The following is a 20186-nucleotide window of genomic DNA, read 5'->3' on the forward strand; positions in this document are numbered from 1 at the left end:
AACGACAGCCCAATTTCTGGACCTGGGTTGTCAACATCAGGACTAGATAGACACCATTATTCTATAACGAGAGCCCAATTTCTGGACCTGGGTTGTCAACATCGGTACTAGATAGCCATCATTATTCTATAACGACAGCCCAATTTCTGGACCTGGGTTGTCAACATCGGGACTAGATAGCCATCATTATTCCATAACGACAGCCCAATTTCTGGACCTGGGTTGTCAACATCAGGACTAGATAGACACCATTATTCTATAACGAGAGCCCAATTTCTGGACCTGTGTTGTTAACATCGGGACTAGATAGCCATCATTATTCCATAACGACAGCCCAATTTCTGGACCTTGGTTGTCAACATCGGGACTAGATAGCCATCATTATTCTATAACGAGAGCCCAATTTCTGGACCTGGGTTGTCAACATCGGGACTAGATAGCCATCATTATTCTATAACGAGAGCCCAATTTCTGGACCTGGGTTGTCAACATCGGGACTAGATAGCCATCATTATTCCATAACGAGAGCCCAATTTCTGGACCTGGGTTGTTCACATCTGGACTAGATAGCCATCATTATTCTATAACGAGAGCCCAATTTCTGGACCTGGGTTGTCAACATCGGGACTAGATAGCCATCATTATTCCATAACGACAGCCCAATTTCTGGACCTGGGTTGTTCACATCTGGACTAGATAGCAGATATTTCAGGGATTTCGGATTTGAAAAAAGATTGTGGTGGTGGCTGATGCTTTACGTTTCTGTACGTGTTTAATCAAGTTCTCGATCTGGAATACGGGGATACTGGTCGAGAGATACTACCTCAAAGAATAAAACAAGCAATGTAAGCAAACTTATGTCATTGTTGATTGCATATTATTTTACTCGATTTACTTATAGTAAACACAAAGTTGGGCTTAGTTAAAAAAAAATACCCTGTCAATGCCTGGTAGTTGTTTGAGAGCTATATTGGTATAAGATTGCCTTAGAGTTAAGATTAATGTAAGTTCTAGGGTTAGGGATTATGATAGTTTACAACTAGTTTAGGCTATGGCTATGGTTCGCATTGCATTAGCTTTAGTCAAGTCTAGAGTACCTAGAGTTGTGTTGACTAAAAGTATGTTCAGTTTTATTATATGTATAGGTGCGTTTATGTTTGGTTTATGTTGTCGGCTTATGGAAACCTGCCGTTGGATGATTTTATAAATAAACATCTCAAATTATAGATAATTTATTATTTATCATTTATGAAAGTAGAGACCAGGTGTTATAAATAGCTTTTAAACAATATGTAAACAATCTGTAAACAATATGAAAACAGTCAGTTTTGAGGTGATGTTGGAGCTATGTTTTTCTGTTGTATGTTTTAAAACATTGTTTTTGATATTCATACATTTTAGACGATGTGAAATACCAAAATACAACCGAGAGACATATTTTTTGATTCAGCAAATGTGCGGTTTTGTTTTGTTTTATATTATGGGCGTGGTTTATTTGGGATAGAATTGGTCCGGTGAGAATGTCACATTGAATTCTAAATATATAAATATGCATGGAGAAATCAACCAAACAAAATGCACGTGAAATAAGAGATCTCATCAAAGTTGTGTGGGGTGGGATGTTTGTGTGGTGTGCTGTGGGATGTGTGTGTTATGTGTGATGGGATCTGTGTGTTGTGTGTGATGTATGGTGGGTAGCTGATATTAATGGTTTTATATGCGTATGTGCGTGATTGTTATGGAGTTCAGAGATTGTTATAGATATCTTGTCAGTTGACGTGGAAATGTCAAGACTAGAGATGCGATTGCTAAAATACTTGACATTCGATGTGACTCAAAGTTTGTGTGATAACAGAATTGTGGTATTCAAAAGCTATTGATTCGTGATACAATAATAAGAATTTAATTAGAGCCGATACATTTGAAACTTACCCAAGGAAAAGTATGTAGCCTATTATTACACTTATCCGATATCCAGCTAGACGGCTGTTTCTTGAAAATCTAGCCATTCTACAACACTAAAAACATAACCCACACATAAAACATATCTAATAATAATTTAAACTTGACTTGTTGTTTTGTTGTAGCCGTTACGTGATACCAAATCTCTATACCTTATTTTTTCCAAGTTTATATACTAAATTTTCTTCCGGCCTCACCAATGAGATGTATGAGTTATTTTGTCACTCAGGTAGATTTTAGAACAGTTTAAAGACAGTCCCTAGAAACATTTTCATCCATAGTAGCCTACCTTTGTTAGGCTATAGAGACATTATTTTTTATGTTAATCTTTGTAGAGATTATATGCTGAAATCAGAGGCGTAGCGAGGGCGGGGCGAAGGGGTGCGGACCGCACTGGGTGACACCATTTAGGGGGGGGGGGGGCGGACGCTACGAAGTGCTGCACCGGGCGAAATCCGACCTATCGACGCCACTGGCTGAAATATCATTATTTGTTACGGACATTGAAACATATGACATAATGTCACATATGGCCAACGCATTGAAACATATTGGCCATAGTGATTTCATGCGGCCATTTTAACAGGACTTATTTAAGACATTTTTCATGAGGTTGGGGTATACATTTGAAACTTTCGGGGGGGGGGAGCACTTGACACCCCCCCCCCCCTCTCTGAAAGAGAGGGGTCAAGGGTTAAAATATTTATTTTCTAAATTAATTTGTTTTTCTACTTCGTAAAAGGCGGGGGTGGCTGTGTTACGGATGCGGGGTGTCCTCCTCCTACCTCCCCCCCCCCCCATCCTTAGATATACCTGTAACACGCTGCAGTTCATTGAAAAACTGACTATAGTGAGAGCATGTGGATATAACTTTAAAACATATACATCAAGAAGACCCTTTGTAGTTACATACACCCGTTTCTACTCTTGGCCAAATTGTTCATACAGCTACATCCTGATGGTGCAGCTTGGCCACAATATAAAAATCATGGCCAGATCAGAATCTAACGTACTTACACCTGACTTAAGACAATATCGTTAATTAACCTCTTTGGTTAATTAATTATCACGTGCGAGTAAATGTACGCTTCACCATAGTTTTCTTTCTGTTTAACCTAACCTAGATACTTACGTGAATGCTCAAAACATTTTAACTTATTCTCATTTATTCACCGCTGTCATTACATAGCGATCTTTAATGAACAGTGCAGTCCTTTCATCCCTCGTACGTTGGACACTCGCAAAAGCACTTCATCTCCATGACAACCTTTGATTCTCTATGGTAACCAGCCTGGTTAAATATTATCTTTAGCCCGCTGCGCAAAAAATGAAAACTATTTACCATTGCATCTCATTATAAATTAGTTCATATCCACCCAGTTGACGAAACACGATATTCTACTGCACCTATGTCACTACCTACCCCAGCTTAATCAAACACGCACCCATACACCACACACACACGCACTTACCTACTCGTCTGTCGTCGTCCCCCCCACCCCACACCCACAACTTGACTAAACTATAGAAATGCACGATTTCTCTAAGACGCCCCCGGTTTATTTACCCTGCCCCCAATCAAGTGAGAGATGTCAGCATAAAAAATTTGCATAATAGCAGAGTCTGGTCACGAGGTACAGACAATAGTCACGTCCTATCCTTCGCATCCGGGATTTTTTTTTTAAGTTGGAGATCAAATTGTGTAACTATAGACACATTTAAAGTCTAATTCCTTGTATCGTATGTTAATGTTAAAGATCGAATTGTTAACGTCTTAAAAGTAAAACAATTGTTTTCACTCAATTTTGTGTTTAAATTCACCAAAGGTATATTGTGTTTCATTCGCTTTATTCTTTCCAAAATCTCGGATTTATTCATTTAGTTTTTTAAAGTCGCTGTTTTATATTTCCACCTGTTTAATATCAAACACACAAAATGATAAAATGATTCTAAAATGGACACCAATGCGCATTATTAGTACCCCGATTCATGTATCGTTCTGACATTACGTTCTTAATGTTCAGTTTTCAAGTTTTGAACATAAGGCCTGCTTTGTATCGTTATTCACAGCTTTTCCGGATTAGTTAAATTGAGCTTTGTGGAAAGACATTAGAGAATCGTGTTCTTTACTGAACCTGTTACCTGCTGAATTAGACAAACGTTGGGTATACTGACCCTTTTACCCGCTGAATTAGAGAATCGTGTTCTTTACTGAACCTGTTACCTGCTGAATTAGACAAACGTTGGGTATACTGAAACTGTTACCCGCTGAATTAGAGAATCGTGTGCTTTACTGAACCTGTTACCTACTGAATTAGACAAACGTTGGGTATACTGAACCTGTTACCTGCTGAATTATCTCGTGGTGTCAAGACCTAACTAGTGTTTAAATTACCACAGAAAGCAAATAAGACAATTTTAAGGAGAAAATTCGTTTTTTTTTTAAATCCACCTACTTAAGTCAAGAAAAGATTCTAGATGACTTTGATGCTGTCTAGACTTTTTTAAACCATCAAATTGACCTAGAGATTATGAAATAGTTCAAAGGTTAAAAGCCTTCAAAAGCCAATCTTCTGTTTGAGTTTGTTAACTTTGGGCGACTTCTTCTTTAACGGTTGAGCATCGGACTTGGTGGTTGTGTGACGTCTGTGTAGGACGGTGGGACGGTGTGTTGTTATATTTCTGACACAATGTGACCAGCGTGTTCCCTGAGGGTGAGTCGGAGGGTAGTAGTTGGTATGTGTCGTGTGTTAAGTTCCGTCCGGCTGTGGTTGGTGGACGGTGGGGTGTCAGCTGGACACGACACCCACACGGTATGACACGTACGCTGCCACGCCCTGATATGACATGGGTGAGTGTTCACAGGGGGTGGGGGACTTAGTTATGTCTACAGGAGGGTTAGGGGACTTCAATTATGTATACAGGAGGGTTAGGGGACTTAACTGTTCTAGTGTCTTCATAGGAGTTAGGGGACGTAACTGTTGTGGTGACTTTTCATAAGAGTTATGGGACTTATGCTGTTCTTGTGATTTTTCATAAAAATTAAGGGACTTAAGCTGATCTTGTGAGATTTAATAGTTCGAAACGTTTATTGCACATGTAATTTCCTTTTCTTTTTTAGGACTAACACTACCCTCTTTTTATTACTCATAAGAGTTATGTGACTTAACTATTGTGGTGAGTTTTCATAAGAGTTATAGGATAATAGTTGTTCTCTTGGTTTTATCATAAGAGTAAGGCACATAACTTGATATGGTAAGTCTACTTAAGAGTTAGGGGACTTCGGATGTGTTGGTCTGTCATGTATAGCGAGTAGGGTCTTAAGTTTCTCTCGTTAGTCTTCAATACATTTAAGAACCTATGTCTCGGATATTGAAAAACTTAACTTATGAACGTCTCGGGGTTAATCTATTTAAGGTCTTTGTTGTACCATATAACAATAATATGACATTAAATTTTCATTTCCCTTGTCTTTGTGTCTATTGCCGGAACCTCATTATAGAATAATTCTAATGAATCATTCCTTGCTACAAACTGAGCAATATTTTCTTTTGCTCTGTTTTTTTTTTTTTGTGATTATAAATAAGAAACGCGGTCCGCAACATGTGTATAAAGAAACAAAAAAATATTCAATTTCGTAGTTGATATAAAATAAACTATATAAATGTAACAAACCAAATTAATTATATTTTAGCCAAAAAATAAATCAAGCGTAACACTGATTTAATCTTAGCTTTATTTATTAAAAAAAAAAAACTAAAAGCCCCCCTTGGTCTGAGAAGTTATTGTTCTTTTTACTAGAAAGGTGAATTCTCTCAGCGGGCTCAGAATTCTTCCTTTCTACTACATGTCTCTATCGCTCTCAAAGCCACACTGCACCTGGGTGAGTTGGACGCTCATCTCAACATTTTTTTACTGTTAGAAACTAGTGGACAAGGGAACACTTTTTTTTGTCATGTCACTCGTCTTCATGTTGTGGTGGAAAATCGGTGGGAAAAACTTAATTCGAATTTTTTTGTTTTAAAAGTTTAAATTACCAAAAGTTTTTAAAAAAAATATTTAATAATGTGTTTTAAACATTAAATAAAATGTATTTTAATTTATAAATTTTGTAAAATTTTCCTGGAATCAGTTCATTAATAACATTGTACATGCATTTTCTTTCTGTATAAAATTTAATAAAACCAGTTGTCAGAATAATAATACACTTGTTATAAGAATCTGCAAAACTTCCTGCAAATAAAACATGTTTTTCTTTACTTCTAATCTTGATGTTGTGGCTTGGTTGTGGTCTGTGGCGAGAGTTTCCCTGCGGAGCTCACAAAAACTAACAGCGTTGTTGTACAGTGGTACCCAGCTTTCTGTATCCTGGGAATAGATTTAGTTTTGGCTCAAGGGGTGTCAGGTTTTTCTGGGACCGGTTAGGATTTAGTGACTGTTGGAAGCTAAGTAGAAATGGAGAGGAAGGAAGATGTATAGCTAAGCCAAAGCGATTTTAAAGTCTTGATTATATTTCATATTTTGACTGAATTATGTATTAAATAGATTTTTTTCTTTAATACGAGGATTATGTAATACAACACAGTTGTCATACTATTTAATTAGCCTCTAGTATATATATATATATATATATATATATATATATATATATATATATATATATATATATATATATATATATATATATATATATATATATATATATTGCAGATGAATAATTACATTCTTGCGTAACAAAGTAACAAAATTGATGCATTTTAAAGTTTTAAAATTAATAAGCTAACAGCTAGTTGACAATTCGTACTCTTAATTCCTTTTTGAGTCATTCTTACCCATAAAATCCATGGCCATGGTTAATGAATTAAATGTATAATTAAAAGTGACTTTGTGAAATAGTTATATTCTTTCCATTATTCACTGATATTATTTAAAATCTGTATGTTTGAATATTAATTGTGCTTATTTTCATTTTCATAATATATTAGAGTAAATATTTAATTACCTTTTTTTTGCCACTAAATAAATTACATGTGGTATTAGTATCAATAAATTAGGGAGTATTAAAACAAAACTGTAGCTAGTAACCTACTAAATCACTGAGGGTCTAAAAAGAACAGACACTACTGATTGTAAATCTATCCACTTGCCTATATATGCTATCAAATGTGCAGTTGAAGCAACCAAATATCAAAAACGATTTGAAATCGTTGTCATTAGTGTCTTTATTTGTCTTGCCAATCAACGCCTAAACTAATTAACCTTTTTTCAACTCATTTGCTTGTACGCTAATTACCTGTGACGTTTATTGTTTTAAAGATAAATAACGCCCTTGCTAATCATCCGTGTCTTTGTCTTGCAGATCATTAACGCCTTCAGCCCCCCTCCCCCAGCGTATGAGGGTTTTAGGCGTGAGTCAGGAGGGACGTCAGAGAGTGATGACGCAATAAAAGTGATGACGGCAGGCCTTACGACACACAGGTAACCTTAATACGTCATGCTTGTACTGAGACGTACTTTATCAGCATACATCAGCTAGCCCCATGCTTGTACTGAGAAACACTTTATCAGCATACATCATCTAGCCCCATGCTTGTATTTTGCCATACTTTATCAGCATACATCAGCTAGCGCCATGCTTGTACTGAGACATACTTTATCAGCATACATCAGCTAGCGCCATGCTTGTATTTAGCAATACTTTATCAGCATACATCAGCTAGCCCCAATGCTTGTACTGAGACATACTTTATCAGCATACATCAGCTAGCCCCATGCTTGTACTTAGCCATACTTTATCAGCATACATCAGCTAGCCCCAAAGCTTGTACTGAGACATACTTTATCAGCATACATCAGCTAGCCCCATGCTTGTACTTAGCCATACTTTATCAGCATACATCAGCTAGCCCCAAAGCTTGTACTGAGACATACTTTATCAGCATACATCAACTAGCGTTATGCTTGTACTTAGCCATACTTTATCAGCATACATCAGCTAGCGTTATGTTTGTACTGAGACATACTTTATCAGCATACATCAGCTAGCACCATGCTTGTACTGAGACATACTTTATCAGCATACATCAGCTAGCGTTATGCTTGTACTCAGCCGTACTTTATCAGCATACATCAGCTAGCACCATGCTTGTACTTAGGCATACTTTATCAGCATACATCAGCTAGCCCCATGCTTGTACTTAGCCATACTTTATCAGCATAAATTAGCTAGCCCCATGCTTGTACTTAGCCATACTTTATCAGCATACATCAGCTAGCCCCATGCTTGTACTTAGCCATACTTTATCAGCATACATCAGCTAGCCCCATGCTTGTACTTAGCCATACTTTATCAGCATAAATCAGCTAGCCCCATGCTTGTACTTAGCCATACTTTATCAGCATACATCAGCTAGCCCCATGCTTGTACTTAGCCATACTTTATCAGCATACCTCAGCTAGCACCAGGTCTACACATAACGTGGTGTAAACGAAATATGAAAATAAAATTGAATGGAATTATAAAGATAAATTTTATTACAATAGTATGATGTAGTAGAATAATTCACATTGGTTGTAAATATAGCTTACACTCTATCATAGGTAGTGACATAATTAGATATGTCATCAGCTTAAAGTTTAGTTTTTAAATGTCACTTCCCCACCAGAGGAAGTGACATCTTGAGATATGTCATTCTGCCTATATTTTAATGCTAAACGTCTCTCCACCCCCCCCCCCCTCCTTTCCCCCCACCAGAGGAAGTGACATCATGAGAACCCCAGTGGGTAGCAGTGACGACGAAGCCAGAACTCAGAACAGACGCAGACGCAAGCGTCACCGACGCAACTCTCAGAAATCCAACACGACGGCGTCAGAGAGCACAGCAACAACCAACATCACCAACCTATCGGGGCACGCCACCATGGAAGACACAAAGTAAGTCCAGCATCAAGACTTCTGTTTTTAAGTCCCGCATCGAATGTATGTTTAAGGCGCTTAGGCAATCCGCACTAAACTGCTGCTTAAAATACTAAATAAAATTCTTTAAGTCTGTGTAGTACACTCTAATTTTTACGCCAAATGTTAGTTTTAAGACTAGAGTATATCAACCCCGTACGAGAATAAACACAGAAGAGCGATTGAAAGGATTGTAGGATGCAAGTTAGCTCCGTGTTAAATGTCCGTTCTCGAGCAGATGAGGCTCGTTAGCTGGGGACAGTAACTCTTCTAGGAGAGATAACTCCAAAATGAAACAACTGCTGCCTTGTAGTTTGTTCTTGGTTGAACAAAGGCTATGGAAGCAAATCCAAAAAGAAAAGCAGGCTGAAATCGGAGTCAATGGCCTCAATGGCGCATAACCAGTTGACACGTATCCTTAATTGTGATGGAGGCGTGGTCGAGTCGGCAAAAGCTCATGGTTGATAAATTCGAAAAAAAAGTCTCGAGTTCAACCCTCTGGCAGATAAGGCTCGATCCCTTCCAACGCTAAAAATTAGAACGAAGAAGAAGAAGAAGAAGAAATGTCCGTTTACGGCATTAAGTTCAGCACTAAAAGTTAGTCTAGAATAGTAATGGAAATCAACAATTTGACGAAAATCCTTCCATCATTATTGTTAACATGGACGAAAATCATTTTTTTAATTATACGTTCATAAAAATATTTTTTAAAAATGTCCAAAAAACAAAGAATCAATGGTATAAACTTTACAAATGCAGATAACTTGAACATATTTTTTTTTGTATAATAAGGCTAAATTTCTATTAATGTTCACCAAGCATAAGTTTCATACGACAAACATTAATTGGCGGCTGTACAGAAACTCCGTGCTCGATCTTTTGTAAACCCCACTTTGTAGTAACTTTAACGATAAAGTTTGTTAAATAAATTTTTGTTTTGCATTCACTTGATGAGAATTCTTTTTTTCTACGAGATTCTATTCTATTTTAAAAAGTATAAGTAATTAAAAATGGATTAAAAATCATGTCTTTATCCCGAGTTGCCATCCCCTGTTGTTTTATATAAGAATATTCGAGAACGTTTAGGGGAGGTCACTCCCGGTTTATTATTAAAATCATATGGCCTTGTTATGCCATGTTTATTTAAATCTCCAGTGACAAAATAAAAATGGCATTTTTTATTGGGCTTTTTATAAATTTTCTTCAGCTACCGAAAACACTAAAAACATCTAAAGCATCTTATCTTTAGTAAAGCCCGACAAAAATCAAACAGTAAGGTTTTTATAACCATATTAATTTTAAAAGTTCGAATAATTATTTTGTAAACAATTATATAACTGTTTGAGTGGTTCGGAGATTATTCTTGTTGTTGCCTAATTTTCACACCAAAATTATGTTTGTAATAAAGTTCAGTTATGAAAGTTCGCTTATGATACTAAGCTAGCTCCGTGCCTAATGTGTAAGAAACTGTATCAGTACCGCACTTAAATTCAGGTCAGAACACATCGAATTAGTTGAAATATGCTTAGCTATGCTTAGCGTCCTTTAACGTCTAGAGTCTAGAATAAGAAACAACGTCGATAGTCAACTTTTCTATATTTTATTCGTTTTTTTTAAGGGGGGGGGGGATTTAGATTAATATTCATTTAGACATTACAATTATAAAGCGCAGATACACTTATTTTATACTACTAAATCATAGATTATTTTATATAAGCATTTTAGTGTCTATAAACCCACATTAACATAAATCATCAAATTCCCAAGTACATACAGTGGTGAACAAGTTAATAAAACCATATTTGAGATCTAAAAGATTGAAAGTTTCACATTTTCATTACAATTCTGTGCCAATCTCGTTAAATAAAATCCGTGTCTTTTTCTAAAAACGAATTTTGTCTCAGCGTTTTTCGTGGCACTGAACGAATTGACCGATCGGATAAATTTAGATTCGGCGTGTTGGTGCACGGAAGCGGACCGGACATTTCCCGCGAGGTTTGACCACGTCCGGTATGTGTCTTTGGTCAATGTGTGGGGTGGGCAAGGTAAAGGAGGGGGGGGTCACTGATCTAGGTCTGGACGGGAGACGATCCTATCATTTTGCTGTCTGTCAAATTATGTTTTCTTGCTACAGCGATTTATTCAAGCGTCACAAAATTAACGTAAGGGGGGGGGGGGGAGAAAGAAAAGTATATAGATTAGCGTTTTGATTTTAACACGAATTAATAATCAAAACAAAACTCATGCACACAAGCATACACAGTGTGTGCTTGTTTGATTTAGTGTGTGGGGTAATTAGTGTAGTATTCACCCCCCCCCCCCACATACACACACCAGTATCTACATCAAAATACACCAAAATCAGATGCATTTATTAAAATGTTTATATTTTTAAATTGAAATGTTTTTACAATGTAGATTTTTTTTTTTCCGAAATACGTTATTACAATAAAGTAAACACATATTCACCACATGATTTATTAACAACAACTTACGGTGACAGATTGATATATAAATATGATTTCACCACAATTAATCATTTCTAAACCATTTTTTTTTTTGCTTATTTAAGAGATCCGGCATCCAACATAATACAAGCCCTTAAAAAATTTTAGTCGTTTTTAAAAACATTTTTAATGCTACAACATCTTACGTACACATTTCTGTTGTCAGTCCTATCTACATTGAGCCTTCAGATAGTTGGTTGTGTTTTATCTAAAGAAGTGGGTTCAGGTAATTCTATTGCGTTGTTTCCCCAACTGCGCAGTGGCTGGGGATTATATGAAGGGGAGGGAAGGGGTTTAAGTCAATCAAGAGCAGATCATCCTGTTGAAAACTGCCCTTAACAGGCAGGAGACACACAAATCCCACCCTCCCATCTGTGTACTCCCACCCTCCCATCTGTGTACTCACAGTATGGTCAACTGGTCAGTTTTTTTTTCCTCGTCTGCTCCTTTTTTTGTGTCTATGGATCAAAGGTGAACTCCGCATGGGGGGTGTGTTCATGGATACATCCAGGCCATTTTCAGTTGGCTGTTAAATGGCGATCATATCTCCCCCCTCCCCCGCCGTCGTGTTTGCCAACACCCCCCCCCCCCCCTCACCTCCCTGTGCCCTCCGCTGACCTAAAGGTCCCATGCGAGAAACTACACCATTGAGGAGATGCCGCTAAATGGACGCCCCGAGGTCACGCTGACCTTGACGCGGTGTCCGGTTTATAAAATGCTGGTTTAATTTTTAATCCGGGTTTATTCGGCCACTGACATTTGACCCCGCTGGTGGAGACGGGCAGGTGTGGGGAAATGATTAAAATTTTCTTTGAAACTCAGACTTTGAATAGGTGAATAATATTTTTTTAATTATCGAACGGCCGTGTTACGTCAATATTTTTAACAATGGTTTTTTTTTTCCGTGTTGCTCTATAACCGTGGATATTGAAACGTCATCTGTTAGCTTTGTGTTTCTCTAGAAGTGATTAAAGGAAAGATGAATTACTACTTTGCTAAAGGATAATTAAAAATGCGTGATAATTAACATATTTGTTTAAAGAATATTTGACCTGTACTATTTTTTATTTTATTATTATATTACAACCTTTTTGCATTGTCATTGTATTTATTAAGAATAAAAATGTAGTTTTTTTTTATTTGAAAAAATATAACGCACAATAAATACGTGCACTGTCTATTTTAAGTCCAAAGATCTTAAACCGAAGTCCTTAGTCTAGATCTTAAAGTAAAAATCATGTAGTTTTATCTCGATATCAACGCTTCTAGGGGACTTGTTTAAATGTTAAATATTTGAATTTACCAGACATGATTATTGGAGGATAATATTTTTAAAATAATGCCCAAAAAAAAAACAAGTTTTAATAAGATAGTTTTCAGTAATTTTTCTGGATCTTTCAGTGCCGTCGCGTGGGACGTGTTCCGGTCAGTGTCGAAGAAAAACGAGACCTTCTATGAGACCACGACCAACTGGTTTGAGGTCGCGGCCAAGACCGTCAAAGTTATCGCCTACATCATCATCTTCATCGCTGTCTTAGCCACAGCGGTGACTAGCAAGGCCAGTCTCTTGCTCATGACTCAGGCCATTGGGAATGCTAGTCTGGTAGGTTTTGGGTTTTTTTTTCTTTTATTAAAGTTCTGTTTTCTGTCTTTTAACTTAAGTTTTTTTTCTTCAATTAAGTTTTCTGTCTTATTAAAGCTCTGTTTTCTGTCTTTTAACTTAAGTTTTCTTTCTTCAATTAAGTTTTCTGTCTTATTAAAGTTTTGTTTTCTGTCTTTTAAGTTTTCTTTCTTCAATTAAGTTTTCTGTCTTATTTACAGTTCTGTTTTCTGTCTTTTAACTTAAGTTTTCTTTCTTCAATTCAGTTTTCTGTCTTATTTACAGTTCTGTTTTCTGTCTTTTAAGTTTTCTTTCTTCAATTAAGTTTTCTGTCTTATTTACAGTTCTGTTTTCTCTCATTAAGTTCTATTTTCTGTCTTAAATTAAGTTCAGTTTGCTCTCTTATCACAAGTTGTGTTTTCTGTCTTAAGTTTAGTTTCACGTCTTATATTAAATTCTGTTTTCTGTCGTATTTTAAAAAATCATGTTTCCTGTCGTATTTAAATTAAGTTTTCTATCTTATTTACAGTTCTGTTTTCTGTCTAAAATTAATTTCTGTTTCCTATCTTATTAAACATTCTGTGCCCTGTCTTATTTAAAGTTACTGAACTCTCATTGAAATATCCTTGAACTGTCCTCGAACTGTCAATGAACGGTCATTGAACTCTCAAGAAAGTAAAATGAGTATAGAAATATGCTAATTCAAAACTAATTAATTAGTTTTAGCTTACACGATGTTTTATAGAGTGTTGCAGTGGACTTACTATACAAGAACTGAGTAATTTTATTTCATTCATTAAAATCTGCATAATTAAGAAGGTGTCTCCTGTTGCATATAGAAAGATGTTGCTTAAATATTTAAACTTAGCAATACGTGTGGGCCTCCAATTCTGTTGATCAACCGTTGAATTTATGGTTCATTTACTGCGTAGGTTTTTAGATAGAAAGTCACAAATTCCATCGTAATCATTAAAAAACTTTATTAATTTGGATTAGTAAAAACAAAATTTACAAACAGAATTCACAATACTGATTTTAAATATAAAAAAATGGTCCATTTAATTTTTTTTAAACAAAGACTTTGGGGTTCACAAATTTGAAGTGGTTTCAAGAGAAGGGAAGTAACCTCGTTGATGGTGGGGTACATAGACTTTGTTACTGATCGGTTCAAATCTATTTCCGGTACATAAATTAACTCATTCTGATTGGACGGGGCACACATTGCACAACCCTGGTCTCGTTTCAAGACGGGTCTAAACGAAAGTTTTAACCTAAACTTTGGTAAACCAATCCTCAGTGCTTTAGTCAAACAACAGCACATGTGGTGCAGTAAAACAGCAGCACATGTGCTTGCGTCAAACAACAGCACATGTGCTCCAGTCAAACAACAGCACATGTGCTTCTGTCAAACAACAGCACATGTGCTTCTGTCAAACAACAGCACATGTGCTTGCGTCAAACAACAGCACATGTGCTTCAGTCATCTCAGCTGGGCTATTGACTGCCTGGATTACCTCCTATTCTATTGCCAATTGGGATTATTTGCAGTCTATTTATAGTGCAGCTAATCAGGCCAGTGGTCACGTGACCCGACGACCCCCCCCCCCCCCCTCATGTGACTGTTTGAACGACTCGCTGTTGACGCATACTTTAAAAAACAAAACAAATTCCCTTGTTTTGTTTCGTTTCTTGTGTTTCTTGTTTTACCTAAATCTCCTAATTCGGCGGGATCTTCCCCTCGTGTGTTTTTGTTTTTTCGTCGTCTGCGTTTCCTTAGGACAAGTATTCAAGACATTTTTTAAATCGTCTGCAGAAGTACCGGCAAATCTTACGAAATATCTCAATTTGTTCGCAAATTTCTGTATAATACAAACATATGTATTCTTGAACCTATCTGCAATTTCCAAAATCAACTCTATATAACTTCATCGCATATATCGTTACATTCTTTTCCAATAACTATACATCTCTACAGCTAAGTAGTGGCTAAATCTCCACAACTATTTACTATACATTTATATACCTGTTTGTAGGATAAAGGCTAAATCTCCGCAAATTTCTACTGAGCAAATTTAGCTGAGTAATTTGATAAATGTTTGTGTTCTCTCAATGTCTATATATCTCAATAAAAACGTGTAGATGCACATATATCCGTATATGTCCACATTTATATATATATATATATATATATATATATATATATATATATATATATATATATATATATATATATATATATATACATATATATATATATATATATATATATATATATATATATATATATATATATATATATATTCATACAATTGAATATTTCTCTCTGTCCCCAGGGTTCAGAGAACAGAGACCGTTGGGTGTATCTGCTGATTGGAGCCGTCTGCTTCCCTTATCTTGTCATCTTTATTGAATCCCTCGGCAAAGCCTTGTTTGGGAACCTTCCCGGTCCCTCCATCTTAAACTTAATATGGGTAAACTTTCTCTTTTGGTTTATTTCAAAGCATGGTACAAGTGAACGAATGTATCATCGACTTTAATATTTGTATGTTGTGTGAATATATACAGCTTTTTTTTTTGTATTTTATATGCTAAGCACAAATAAATTAAAATAACTAGTAATTATTTCGAAATGTTTTTAATTTATTCACGATGTTTCCTATAAGATGAATTGCGTATTATCAGAGAGATAAATAAATGTAACGAACTAGCAACTCGACCCGTACAAAAACGGTGATTCAGCATGTGTTATGTGTTTCAGGTTTTGTGTGTGGAGTCCATTCACAGTTTTGGTCTCTGTCTGTTTTTGTTCCGTGTCTTGCCGTGTCTAGACACTGTCCGGTGCCTTCTGCTCATGAATGCCTTGTGCTCAGTGCCTGCCATCCTCAGGTAAGTCTAGTTTTACCTACAGGTGATACGTCACCTAAGCTGTGTTAAGTTAAATGGACACAGTGCCATATGGCAAATTATAGACCTATAGACTTTCAAACAAAAAGTTAGTTTTGAATTGTGTAAAAAGCATTTTAAAATGTAAAACATCGGTAAACAAAAAATAAACTATTAAAAGCGAAGGTGAATTATCATGAAAATGAGTGCTTTACTCTCACAAAACTTTATGGCGTTAGATGTTTGATGTTTATACTTGATAGTTTTACAAAATATCAAATCAATACGTATAAAGATTATTATGTGCAGGATTTGACATTTCTGAAACTTTTAAATGAATATCTAAATAGGAGACTTATAAATTAATTTCAATTCTTACAATTACACCACATAACAGTTTAAAACAATTTTTTTGTTATGATCTACGTCATCAGGTTGTTCGCCACCAAAAGATCGGACGAACCGAAGCGAAAAGTGGCCACAATCCTGCTGGACATCCTGGCCCTACTGATGCAGCTGTCGGCCTACGTCATCGTTCTGGCCTCCATGAAGTCCGAGTGTGTCAAGACGCCCTCAGTGCCAGGGGAGACAAGCACGCCTGCTCCAGGTCTGGGCCACCCCGAGTTATCCCGGGATTTTTTCTCTTTCCCCCCTCCCTCCCCCCCCCCCCCCCCGGTCTTGTGTTTCCCTTGAAGTTAATGTACATTTTCCCCTTCAGATTGTAACAACGCAGATCAACTTTAAATTGGAATCGTCAATAACAATATCCAACCCTAAGCCAAATTCTAACCATATTACTCATGCTTCCCTATATTTAAACCTAACCTTAAACCTACATTTTTTAAAAATCTTAAAATAAAAATCTATTTGTGGAAAAGTTACCTATTTAATTAAATAAAAACGATTATTATAATAAAATTACTCCTGTATGTATCTAACAGAACTAGCGTCTACCAACGAAGGCTCACCCTGGCAAAACACGTACTCACTCTCAGACATGTCATGGGAGATCCCGCTCTCTCTGTTCCTCATCTCTGTCAAGTGGTGGGAGAACTTCTGTGACGAGGTAAGTCTGGTCAACTGCAGGGATCCAGGGGTCAACTGCAGGGATCCAGGGGTCAACTGCAGGGATCCAGGGGTCAACTTCTGGGGTCGTCTCTAATCTCTGTCAAGTGGTGGGAGAACTTCTGTGACGAGGTAAGTCTGGTCAAGTGCAGGGGTCCAGGGGTCAACTGCAGGGATCCAGGGGTCAACTTCTGGGGTCGTCTCTAATCTCTGTCAAGTGGTGGGAGAACTTCTGTGACGAGGTAAGTCTGGTCAAGTGCAGGGGTCTAGGGGTCAACTTCTGGGGTCCAGGGGTCAACTTCTGGGGTAGTCTCTAATCTCTGTCAAGTGGTGGGAGAACTTCTGTGACGAGGTAAGTCTGGTCAAGTGCAGGGGTCTAGGGGTCAACTTCTGGGGTCCAGGGGTCAACTTCTGGGGTCCAGGGGTCAACTTCTGGGGTCGTCTCTAATCTCTGTCAAGTGGTGGGAGAACTTCTGTGACGAGGTAAGTCTGGTCAAGTGCAGGGGTCTAGGGGTCAACTTCTGGGTCCAGAGGTCAACTCCAGGGATCCAGGGGTCGACTCCCGGGGTCGTTTCTAATCTCTGTCAAGTGATGGGAGAACTTCTGTGACGAGGTAAGTTTAGTGCCGGGGTTCAGGGGTCAACTCCCGGGGTCCAGGGGTCAACTGCAGGGGTCCAGGGTCAACTTCCGTGGTTCAGAGTCTACTCCAAGGGCTAAGGGATAGTGTTGTTTCGCCGCATCTCCGTGTCTTAAGATTTAATGTGAAACAATACCACGACTTATCCACCCCTGCATGACTTATATTTTAACTGCACATACGAGCCTATCAAGCAGTTAATCAGACTTATAACATGAGAACGATACAAATGCTAAACTGTTGTGTTATGTTGTCTACTCGCTTCTCGGAGCTTTAAAATGAGAATATATCGTTATCAACCCAACCCTTGCAGGATCTCCGTATAGGCTGCATCTATGTACCCATCAAATAGTTAATTACCTTTAGAATAAATGAAATATAAAAATGTAAACAATAATAACACCACCAATCCAACCCTTGCAGGATCTCCGTATAGGCTGTATCTACGTGCCCATCAAGCAGTACAAGGACGCTCTACACCGGTGCCGGGTCAAGTGCTACATCCTGGCCAGTCTCTGGAAGGTCGGGGTGACCTTCGGCCTGGCCTTCCTGTTGGTGCCCAACCTGCCCATGATCCACAAGGCGTTTGGTGAGCTCATGAACATCCCAGCCGAGCAGACGACATACAACGGCACAACGACGCAGACGACGAATTTGATCCAGAACCTGGTAAGTTGCTTCTGTTGTCTTGATTGGCGGTTTAAAATAGATTAACTGGAAAACAAATAGGTACAGTCTCGGCACAATGACAGTCTCGATGTAGTCATAATATTTTTCCTTTTATGCCCAGACACATGGAGCCGCCACAGAAAGCTCTTTTTAATTTTGCCGGTCTCAATATAATGCTGTCCCAGTATTAAAACTATTGAACATTAATTAAGACATAATTTACAAACTAATTTAATATATTTTGAATTATTATTATGTTTCATTTCTGAATTCACATTAGAATCCAATTGTCTTACCATTTTTGATTTTTAAATTATCAATTAAATTTACAATAATTTTAAATTTCAAACTGTGACTCCTTTATATCTACATCAGTTCTTCCGCAGTTCAATTATTCATGGATTTTTTTTTTAATTTTTAAAATATTATAACTTAAACTTGAAAATGACGCCGCTCGCGGGGGGGGGGGGGATTTTTTAATGCAATCATGAGCAGTGGAGAGAAAAGGTGGCTGGCCTGGCACCGTGGTCTGGGATTTGGTCTGTGGTGGGTCCCCCAGCTGTTGATTACTTGCAACATTCACGTTTTTTATTCCTACAGTTTCCTATATAACTTTATCAAACTATGCTACCATTGAGACAATAAATCACATTGTTTGTATTCCTACAGTTTCCTATATAACTTCATTAAACGTTGCTACCATCAAACCAGATAATCTATCACGATTTATTCCTACAGTTTCAAATATAACTTCATCCAACCAGACAATCAATCACATATTTTGTATCCCTACAGTTGCCCAACCTTCTCCAACCAACCCTCCAAAACGTGACCTCCAGCCCATTCGACAACAACAACAACGTCATCACACAAGTCGCCTCAGACGAGCCCAAACTCCCAGAATCCATGTACATGGAGATCATCCATCAGAACTGCTCCACCATCCTGTTGGCGGGAAAAAACACGACCGTCTGCACCAAGACCATCGTCTACAGGTGGCGCCAGTGGCAGACCTACCTGCCGCCCATCGTCCAGATTCTCAGCACCGGCCTGTGCTACTACTTCGCCAGGCTGGCGTGCAAGTTGTGCATGCAGAGAATATCTTTCTCCATCCCGCTCAGTCTCAGCACGCCAGTATCTGTGGCCACGATTATAACGGTAGGTTTGGACAGCTTATGTCCCTTAACCTAACAGATACACTAAACACAGATATGTTAAACCTTGTCCCCAACAGGTCTGTTAAACCTTGTCCCCAACAGATATGTTAAACCTTGTCCCTATCTCAACAGATATGTTAAACCTTGTCCTTATCCCAACAGATTTGCTAAACCTTATCCCTATCCCAATAGATCTGCTAAACCTTATCCCTATCCCAATAGATCTGCTAAACCTTATCCCTATCCCAACATATCTGCTAAACCTTATCCAATACTCCCCACAGATCTGCTACCTAGACAGCAGTAAGCTGGAGTTGATGCCCGGCTTTCTCAAGTGGACGTGTACCGAGGGCAGTGGGGAGAAACGTTGGCTCATCTGGCATCTGGGGCTGGGGTTTGGTCTCTGGTGGGCCTCCCAGCTCTGGATCACCCGCTACATCTGGACACCCAAGGCGCCGCGTCTGGCATTCACTGAGAGGTCAGTGACCTAAGCTTTTGTTTACACTGAGAGGTCAGTGACTTAAGGTTTTGTTTACACTGAGAGGTCAGTGACCTACGCTTTTGTTTACATTGAGAGGTCAGTGACTTAAGGTTTTGTTTTCACTGAGAGTTCAGTGACCTAAGCTTTTGTTTACACTGAGAGGTCAGTGACTTAAGGTTTTGTTTACACTGAGAGGTCAGTGACCTACGCTTTTGTTTACATTGAGAGGTCAGTGACTTAAGGTTTTGTTTTCACTGAGAGTTCAGTGAC

At 37.9% G+C, this 20186-nt stretch overlaps 1 protein-coding gene across 1 annotated transcript in view; it reads left to right on the top strand.

Moving 5' to 3' along the window:
- LOC131952673 (chitin synthase chs-2) overlaps positions 1-20186 on the top strand; it is a 50270-nt gene that overhangs the window by 11639 nt on the left and 18445 nt on the right. Inside the window, exons 2-11 of the mRNA XM_059315433.1 lie at positions 7322-7440; positions 8717-8896; positions 12826-13027; positions 15358-15495; positions 15783-15910; positions 16342-16514; positions 16849-16973; positions 18033-18278; positions 19074-19436; positions 19720-19913. Of these exons, the coding sequence (XP_059171416.1) occupies positions 7322-7440; positions 8717-8896; positions 12826-13027; positions 15358-15495; positions 15783-15910; positions 16342-16514; positions 16849-16973; positions 18033-18278; positions 19074-19436; positions 19720-19913 (1868 nt within the window). The remainder of the gene's footprint in view (positions 1-7321; positions 7441-8716; positions 8897-12825; positions 13028-15357; positions 15496-15782; positions 15911-16341; positions 16515-16848; positions 16974-18032; positions 18279-19073; positions 19437-19719; positions 19914-20186) is intronic.

The sequence above is a fragment of the Physella acuta genome, unplaced genomic scaffold (assembly GCF_028476545.2).
Source record: "Physella acuta isolate Inbredline_101_S28 unplaced genomic scaffold, ASM2847654v3 ptg000886l, whole genome shotgun sequence".
In the NCBI taxonomy this organism is placed as follows: domain Eukaryota; kingdom Metazoa; phylum Mollusca; class Gastropoda; family Physidae; genus Physella; species Physella acuta.